The 9,695-nt window shown below is 38.3% G+C and overlaps 1 protein-coding gene across 1 annotated transcript in view; it reads right to left on the bottom strand.

Annotated features, from left to right (window-relative positions):
• Window positions 1–3,094: 3,094 nt before the first annotated feature.
• Window positions 3,095–9,695, bottom strand: part of LOC120853615 (coiled-coil domain-containing protein 170-like) — a 31,540-nt gene continuing 24,939 nt past the window's right edge. Inside the window, exons 6-8 of the mRNA XM_040227579.1 lie at window positions 5,532–5,759; window positions 4,654–4,869; window positions 3,095–3,341 (exon numbers count right to left, since the gene is read on the bottom strand). Of these exons, the coding sequence (XP_040083513.1) occupies window positions 3,180–3,341; window positions 4,654–4,869; window positions 5,532–5,759 (606 nt within the window). The 3' untranslated portion in view covers window positions 3,095–3,179. The remainder of the gene's footprint in view (window positions 3,342–4,653; window positions 4,870–5,531; window positions 5,760–9,695) is intronic.

The following is a 9,695-nucleotide window of genomic DNA, read 5'->3' as shown; positions in this document are numbered from 1 at the left end:
GGAAAAGACCTGCGCCCGCAGCCCGCGTTGCCCTCCGGTGCAGGCCAGACAGCTCTCCAGCGAGCCCGCTCCTCGACTCCGCCCCCTGCCCCGCCACCTACCGGCTGGATTCTAGGCTGATTCCCAATTCAACTGGCTCCCCGCCTACACGAAGGTGCGATTTGGAATGGTCTTTCCACCAGCCAATCATTTTCTTCAGCCAGTCATCATCAGCTCCGTATCTCCCCCGCCCTCTTTTCTCTTTCACAGAGAAATAGCCACAAAAACGCATGCTTCCGGCGTTCCAGCCGCTGAGGAATGCGCAGGCGCGGTAGTGGAATGGACGGTTCCAAAGGATATCCAACCAGTCCATCCTAAAGGAAATCAGTCCTGAATATTAAACTCCAGTACTCTGGCCACCTGATGCGAAGAACTGACTCATTTGAAAAGGCCCTGATGCTGGGAAAGATTGAGGGCGGGAGGAGAAGGGGGGACGACAGAGGATGAGATGGTTGGATGGCATCACCGATTCAATGGACATGAGTTTGAGGAAGCTCCGGGAGTTGGTGACGGACAGGGAGGCCTGGCGTGCTGCAGTCCATGGGGTCGCAAAGAGCTGGACACGACTGAGCGACTGAACTGAACTGAACGCATTGGAGAGGGAGTTTGGCTACGTTCCCCAGTGGAATCTTGAGTAGAAATGCTGCAGTGTAAGCTGGAGTCGCCTCTGCAGCTGCACTTGTCGCTAGGGTGTGTTGGAGCGCTGCAGAGGCTCAGAGTAGGGAAGGGGCACTAAGCCCTTCTGGAAGGGGACAACAGGCGCCTTGCCGTGAGGAAGTTTCCTCGGGCAATAAGTGCCTGGTGGCTGTACCTGCTGGCTCTTATACTTATGTGGCAACAAGCTTCATTAAACTGGCCCGAAAGCGTTTCTGCCACGATCGGGGATGCCTGGAATCTAGAGCTGAACTCACAAATCAGCTGGCCTTAAAACAGGGATTTTATTCTGGATTGACCAGATGAGCCTAATGCAATCAAAAGAATCCTTAAGAGAGGAGGAGGGAGGCAGAAGGAGAAATAGTAGTGTTAGAAAAACTTGGCAAACCTCAAGACCCTGGCTTTGAAGAGAGAAGAAGGCAATGAGCATAGACTGTGGGATTCTTCTAGAAGCTGGGGAAGATAAGGAAATGGATTCTCTCCCCTCCCCAGAAGGAACATAGCTCTGAGACCTCCAGAAATGTAGAATAATAAACATTTGATTCAGCCACAAAGTTTTTGATAATTTGTTACTGCAGCTGTAGGAAACTGATACACTGCCAAACTTTTCCAAAGTAGTTTTACCAATTCATACACTTAAACAGCTTTGAAAACATGCCCATATTTTACTCCACACCACATGCACTGAACTGGAATCTCCAGATAGGTCCAGAAAATGCATTATTTTAAATTAGATAATTTTGCTGCATCTTGAAGGTTGAAAATTATTTGTCTAAATCCTTAATTCTAAATTCATTTCTCATTAAAGAACAGAGTGGCAGCAATTTGGTCATAAGATAAAAGCAGTTCTAGAAAAGACTTGTTCCAGGTACTGGAAGGGTTCCTCTCCCTCCTCTGCTCAGAGCTAACATAGCTGACCTTATACAGTGCTCTGTGGTTGAACAGTTTCTATTAACACAATTCATAAAGGAACCTTAAGACTAAGAACTCTGTACTTAAAGATGAATTTTCTTTAACATGCTTATGAACTGACTCTTTGAGACTGCCAAACCTTGCCACTGTTCACATTCAGGGAGAACTTGACCCTGGAGCTGGTAGTACTCGCAGTTTCGTGGAAAGGAGGTGCTGGAGGAAGGAGTCTGGCAGCTTGTCAGGCTCATGGGGTTGTGCTATCCTTCCAGCTCTTAGAAGCTGAGGCTGGAGCAGTCACCCGATCGACCCCCTGACCACCGACCCTGGGAGAATCCTGAACAAGAAGGTGGTTTTCTTAGAGCTTGGGCAGGTTGGGCTGTAGGTGGAGGCTCTGTGCAGGGTGTCACCTTTCCTTAAAGATATTCTTCAGAAAAAAAGGTAAGTGAACCTCTTACATTGCCTCCAGGGATCCTGGAATCACCTTACTTGGTAGTGATACCACCAACTGCTGATCCCCACTTGGCGACAAATTAAAAAATCCTCAGAAGCCCTGGGAAGTTTTTATTAAAAATATATGTCATCAAAAGGAATGAAGAGTTGAGCCAGTGTTCAAACTATAGTAGGAGCTAATAGTTCAAGTACTTTCCTGACAAGTGTCAAATGTCACTGTTTCCCTTTAAAATTTTAAACACTCCATGGCATGCTGAGATCTTGTAGTGCTCCAGGGTGCCTTGGCACACATTTGAGAACCATGGATGTGAGCATTTTAGAATTTCACTCATCTTTTCCTTGAATGAGTATTCAAGAGAATCATTTTCTTCCAAAACTACTATAAGGTCCAGTGTAACGTCACTTCTTCCACCCTGAAGATCCCTCTAAAACTAAGCTCTACAGATCTTTTCAAATGACAATAGCAGGCACTGGGTGTCCACAGGCCTGTCCAGATTCTGACCTGTTCCTACAGAGGACATCTTGGATAAATCTAAAACTATCTTATAAGATGAACAGTTTCCTGTTCTAAGTAAAATTTAGAAATAAAATTTTTAAAACATTATTAACTTAGAGATCTATCTACAATTAGGAAAACACTGGCAGACACTATTAACTAAGAAACATAAGCAATATAGTCTTGCACATTATTAATAATTAATGAGCTTCCTACTTTTCAACATTTCATATCTGATTTTCAAACTGTCAGTTAATCAAATAGATAAAATAGATTCAAATTATAGACTGTAACTTTACCTAGATTCATAAGGGGGCATAGCCCAAAAAACCATTCATTCTAGACACAAGCCATTAAGGTAGATATGAATATTCCAACTAAGGGTTAATTCTGCTTAAAATACAGTTAATAAATATAATTAGACACTATACATTATAATAACAATCCAGACTAGACCACAAATAAATGTACAGAACATGATTGCCACAAAGAAAAGTGAATTGCCAAATATCAAAGGAGAGAACAGATTTAACTGAAAAGTTTCAAATGCATTTTATTCATAATGTAACCATATTTAAGATGCTAGAGGAAATGTCCATATTTGTGAGTTCTTGTTGGCAGAAATTCTTTATTTATTATCCTGTCCAGTCTCACACTCAGAAGCCATCTTTGATTTGTCAGATGCTTCATATACTTGTATAATAAGCCTTAGGTGATTGATGATTTTCTTGTCTGCTGTTTTCATGTTAAAGCCCAACATCTTCATAATAGTTTCTCGAAAGTCAACAAGCTACAAAGAACCATACCCCCCCCCAAATCAAGATATGTCATGAGTTTTGATCACCTTACTATGTACAATGAAATATTAAGAAATTTAGTTTTATTAAACATTTCTTTATGAAGTATAACATATTCTACATTCAAATGTATTTTTAAACTAAAAAACTTTTATAAGAAATCTAAACTTTTGTATCTTAAGATTTGTTTTTAGTTTTACAATTTTATAGGATAAACTTAATTTTATTGCTGCTTTTTTTTCATCTGTAGGGTAATTATTTTGGGGGCTTCTGATTTGCTGTAGATAATAGAGTCCCTGAAGTACATATCTCTCCGCCCTTTCTCTATAGTGATCAACAGGAGAGCAGATAAAATCATCCATAAATCATGCCTAAAGCACAAGTAGAGACTACCACAGACTTCATTCTGCATATAAGTGGGGAAATAAATATTCTAAACCAACAAAGGCTAGTTCAGAACCCAAGCTGGAGTATGCAACTAGCTTCTTCCGGTGTCCCAGATACGGGACAGTTCACAAAGGAGGAAATACTAAAAACAAGTCTGAGAACTGGTGGATCAGAGCACCGGTGTCTGTGGAAGGAAAAGAAAGGTGCATGAAAGTATGTGAGAGCAGAAAAGGCAGCTCTAGAGGGCAAGGTTTCTGAGGAGGCTTAGTGATAAAGGAAAAGGAAAAAGCAAGCACTGGAAATTAGGGACTTATATAAACAAGAGAGTACTGCAGAAACAGACATCACAGAAACCCCACCCCAAAATAAAAGGCTTGACTTCCTAAGTAAACTTTAAGAAGCTGCACTCACCACGTCAACAGAAGAGGGTGGTATTGAGTTAAGAAACCTAGTATGTAAACCCTGCCCCCTAAGTACCCTAAAGTAGAAACACCTGAAATTGAGAAGGCAAGGCAATTAAAGGGATTTTAAAGTGAATAGATAAATGGCAAATATGCATTCAAAACTGTGATGAGAAGAAAACAGAAAAGCACTAACATCCAAACTGTTCAGGGCTCTTAAGACCCTTTCTTGAGATTCTCTCTCCTGTCACAGAAACGCTAACCCTGTGGCTGTCAGTCAGACAGAAGCTGACTGGCAGATGCCAAGAAGAAATGGTGAGAAAGGCCTTACAGTGAAGATTCCAGGTGCTGATCCATAGCCCAGGTGCATCTCTGCCTTCTCGGAGCTCTGGTTGTTTAACTCTGATTCCACAAGGCAATCAATTTTCTTTTGTCTAAATTAGGGTAGTCTAAATTGAGGTGGGTGTTTATCACTTCAACTTAAAGAATTTTAATCTAGTATTCAAAGAAAACACACCTCTTCTTGTTTTCCCGGTACTTCTTCAAGTGTGCTCTTTGCTGTGCTGAGCTCAGGAGTGGCAGTTTCTGACATTTGATGGATCTTCTTTTTATCCCATCTTGCTTCTTGCTCATCAGAGTCTGCTGTAGTTTTCAGGTCTGTTTCCATAACTGCCTTCCCTTTCATTGCTTCAACTTTTGTTAGAGATTCCTTGAGCTTCTCAATTGTTTTGTCCTATGAGGGTAGAGGTTGTGGGAAAGGGAGAAGACTACAATTAGATCTCAGAATTCTAAGTAACAGACGGGCCTGATGCATGATAACTCATGCTTTTTTACTTTCTTCCTCTCTCTTTCTTTTTTTCTTTTTCTTTTATGAGCTGGATATGTAGAAAAAGAAAATTCCACAATTTATGAATTAAGAGGACATTTCTCCACTATGTTCATCAATAACCAATAGTTAATGAGAACTTTTAGTAACTAGGCATTTGGGATTTAAAGAGGTTTAACACACATTCCATGTCCCCAAGAGTCTCAGTCTGTGGTAATCAAGCACAGAAATAGAGAATAACTGGATACAGTAAGATTAAATATTCTTGATAAACTGGCAAAAAAAAGTTGATCAGTAAGTGTCTAGTGCATCTTTGGTTTCAGGCATAAAATGTACTTTCAAAATACTACAACAGAAGCTTGATAAAGCGAAGATCCAAAGATACTCTGATTCTTAAGATGAGTGGTGGATTTACAACATCTAACTAAATTATCCTATATGTTTAATATTATATATATTATTTTTATGGGTTTAAAATAATTTTTAAAGTTCAATGAAAAACATACAGCAAAAACAGTAACAGAACAAAACTTAAGTGAATTTTTGAAAGCCTCACGTCCTTTACTTACTTTAAGGACATTTACTCTTGTCAGTTGAGTTTTCATATTTTTGTTTGACAACTTCAAGTCACTGAGCTGTTTCTGAAGTCTCTGGATTTTCTCCTCTAATCTTTGAGTTGTAACAGTCTGAAACTTCTGCTGAATATTCAGTAATGTTTCTTGCTTGTTGTCTTTCTCTAGCTGCTTGAATGTTTTGCCATGTTCATCCACCGGGGAAATCTTCGATTGAGAGTTTTCCTTTACAGAAATCAACAGTATTGAAATAAAGAAGCTATGCTTTAAATGGTATTCCACGCTAGCATACCAGATCTACTGATAAATTATAGACTTAATTCTTATATAAATAAGATAGTTTTCACCATAAATATGCATTATAATAATTCAGAAAATAAAATATGACCGTAAAAGTGATGGCTCAATGCTAACAACGGCACAGTTAAGCAGACAACTTATAAACACCATGTGATAGCATGTATTATTTCAACTTTTCTAATAAGGTATGATTAGGAAATAATAAAATGTTTAGATAAAGATTCAAGCAAAAAGATATCCTCTACAACATTATTTATAACATGAAGAAATACAAATGTCAAAAAATAATTAGATTACATGTGATTAATTAATACATTTCATATATTAAGAATTAATATATTTCTTTTGGGTTTTTTCCCTTAATATATACATTTTATTGAAGTTACAGTTGACCTACAGTATTTCAGGTGCACAGTAAGGTGATTCAGCTATACATATAAATATATATTGTTTTCAGATTATTTTCCATTATAGGTTATTATAAGATATTGACTACTGTTTCCTGTGCTATACAGTAAACCTTCGTTGCCTGTTACATATCAATTTTTTTTTAATTAGAAATCTAGGATTCCATTCAGATTAATACATTTCTTATAAATCAAGTTTTCAAAAATACTTACTAGGAGAAAATGCTAATGATATAGTTAAATGAAAGAAGCAGGATGAAGAAAAATTATGCCTATTTCTGCTGCTGCTGCTGCTGCTGCTGTTAAGTTGCATCAGTGGTGTCTGACTCTGCGACCCCATAGAAAGCAGCCCACCAGGCTCCGCCATCCCTGGGACTCTCCAGGCAAGAACACGGAGTAGGTTGCCATTTCCTTCTCCAATGCATGAAAGAAAAGGGAAAGTGAAGTTGTTCAGTCATGTCCGACTCTTCGCGACCCCATGGACTGCAGCCCACCAGGCTCCTCCTTCCATGGGATTTTCCAGGCAAGAGTACTGGAGTGGGGTGCCATTGCCTTCTCCGATGCCTATTTCAGTTATGTTAAAATATTCATGAAAAATAGTCATAGTAAAATATACCTATATGTTAACACTGTTTATCTCAAAGTGGTAGAATTACTGGCTATTTTAATTGTATCCTTTCTACTATTTTGTACTTTATAAAGTTACTACCAGAAAAGAGAGAGAGAGAGGTGCAAATTTAATAAAGATACCACATATTTTCATTATACATGAACTAAAAATTAATAAAATATGTTTAAAAGAATCACTAGCTCTTCCAATAAGAAAATAGATACTCCAGGCAAGGCTGGTTAAAGAAGGAAGAGAGGACTGCCCTGGTGGTCCAGTGGTTAAGCATTTGCCTGCCAATACAGGGGACACAGGTTTGATCCTTGGTCCTGGAATATTCTACATGCATGGAGCAACTAAGCCATATGCCACAACTACTAAGCCCACAAGCCACAACTACTGAGCCAGTGTGCTGAAACTAAGCCCACTTGCTCTAGACCCATGATATACAACAAGAGAAGCCACCTTAACAAGAAGCTTGTGCAGCACAACTAGAGAATAGCCGCTGCTTGCTACAACTAGAGAAAGCCTGCACCCAGCAATGAACACCCAGCACAGCCAAAAATAATAAATAAATACATACATTTTTTTAACTTTTAAAAAAGGAAGAGAAAATGAAAATACTATTAGGAAAAAGAAACATACAGAACTAATAAACATAAATTAATTTTATAATAAGAAAAAGTTACTTAAAATGTTATTACAAATGTCTTAATCCTTTAAAAAATAAGACAAGAAACATATTAAGGAATAAGAATGAGAATGGCACCATTTTTCTTAATAACACACTGGAAATCAGAAGACAATGGAGTAATGCCTTCAAATCTGTGTGAAAATAAAGTCTAAACCCAACTATCAACTGATCCTGAAGGTAAAAACAACAAAAAAGACCTTGTAATTTATTCAAAGAATTTTTTCCCTCCAAGATACCATTTCTTAGAAATCTATTAGAAGATGTGCCCCAGCAAAATAAGAAAGTAATTCAAAAGAAAGGAAGACAAAAGATTCAGTAAGCAACCTAACCAAGAGATTGGAGAAGAAAAGTCACAGGATTATAGCTGTGCCCAGGCCCAGAGAGCAAACAGTCCAGACTGATGCAAGAGAATTAAGGAGTCTGGATGAGAAAGAATGGGAGATTTTTGTAGATTATAAGATCATCTGACATAGTATTGGGGGAAAATTAATAAATGAATATTGAAAATTATACATATGGAAATACAATGAAACCCTTAACCAGTTCTATTGTAATGATTTTTAACTCCTCGAAAGGCTCTACATTCCTAGAATGTTTTAAGCTTCCTGTGTCTCTCGAGGTTGGGAGGCTGTAAACAATCACATGCGTAGTTGTAAAAGTCCGGATAAACCTGTCAGGCAAATTAGAAAGCTATCAGAGGGGTTTGAATTGAAACACTCCAATTACAGCCAGGAGACTTATTAACTAGAGCTCTAAGTTAATTTTCTTCAAAGAAAGGTGGTCGGGGACAGCCCCCCGTTGGTAACAGAGGAGTTGGTGAGAAATAGCAGGACAGGCAGATTCTGGTTTTGGGGTAGATGCTCGAGCAGGTCCAGGGGGTCCCTCAAGTCCTGACTCGCCTTTGCCTGTCAGGCCTCTTCCTCATGACCTTTGTCATGGGTGGGATCTCCCGTGCTGGCTCCTGGCAGAAAACTATTAACTCTAGCAAAAATAACACACACTACTACAAGAAAGGAAATGTCACAAGAGTATAATACTGGGCATTTTGTAAGCATTATTCAGTGTCATAGTGAAGTAAAAGGTGATTATAGTTTTAGCTAAAAATACTGATATAGCTATCCTGGGACTATAGAAGGTGGAGGGGGAAAGAGAAACCTTCAAATATCATATAATAGGAAGTCAACAGATAATGTCTAAACAAATAACTCAGGATATAGCAGTATAAGGGCTTCCGTGATAACTCAGCTGGTAAGAATCCACCTGCAAGGCAGGAGATCCTGGTTCAATTTCTGGGTTGGGAAGATCCCCTGGAGGAGAGCATGGCAACCCACCCCAGTATTCTTGCCTGGAGAATCCCCAGGTATTGAGGAACCTGGCAGGCTACAGTCCTTGGGGTTGCAAAGAGTTGGACATGACTGAACACTGAGTAAGCACAGCACAGCACACACCAATATAAGCAAATTATTTAAGAAAATGGAGTTTACTACCAGAAGCAATAGCTAAAATTTGGTTAAAAGTAGTTCCCTCTGGGAAATAGGATAGGTGGAAGTACAGAAGCGGGCTGCTGCTTTTCAATAGGAGACTCGTGGTATATTTAATTCTTTTTAATATATGTATGCATAATATATACATATAAGTGTAAAAGATAGAAACATTCTCCTAAATAACTGCAGCTCAAAGAAGAAATGAAAAATGCAGTGAAAGAACTTCATATAAAAATATACTGAACAACTTACAGAGGAATATTTACAGCCTTTGCTATTTTTATGAATTAAAACAAGGGAATAATATGCTGAAAGAGCATATTTACATAAGGAAAAAGAGAAACAAGGGGTATAGATTTAATAAAGATACCATATATTTTCATTATGTATACATAAAAACTAAACTGGTAAAATGTATATAAAATAGAACCATTAGTTCTCTGGAAAGATAAAATAGATGTCCCGGGCAAGTCTGGTTAAGGAGGAAAGAGAGAAAGTGAAAACACACAATATTAGAAAGGAGAAACATACAGAATGTATAGATATAGAAAACATGAAAAGAATTATAAACACTACTACGTAACTCAGTGGCAATAAGTTGAAAACCTAAAAGAAATACATTGTTTCCTATAAAACAATATAATATTCAACTGTGTCAAGAAAACCCTA

Source organism: Oryx dammah, unplaced genomic scaffold, assembly GCF_014754425.2.
Source record: "Oryx dammah isolate SB20612 unplaced genomic scaffold, SCBI_Odam_1.1 HiC_scaffold_26, whole genome shotgun sequence".
In the NCBI taxonomy this organism is placed as follows: Eukaryota; Metazoa; Chordata; class Mammalia; order Artiodactyla; family Bovidae; genus Oryx; species Oryx dammah.
This window is presented reverse-complemented; position numbering and strand designations above follow the sequence as displayed.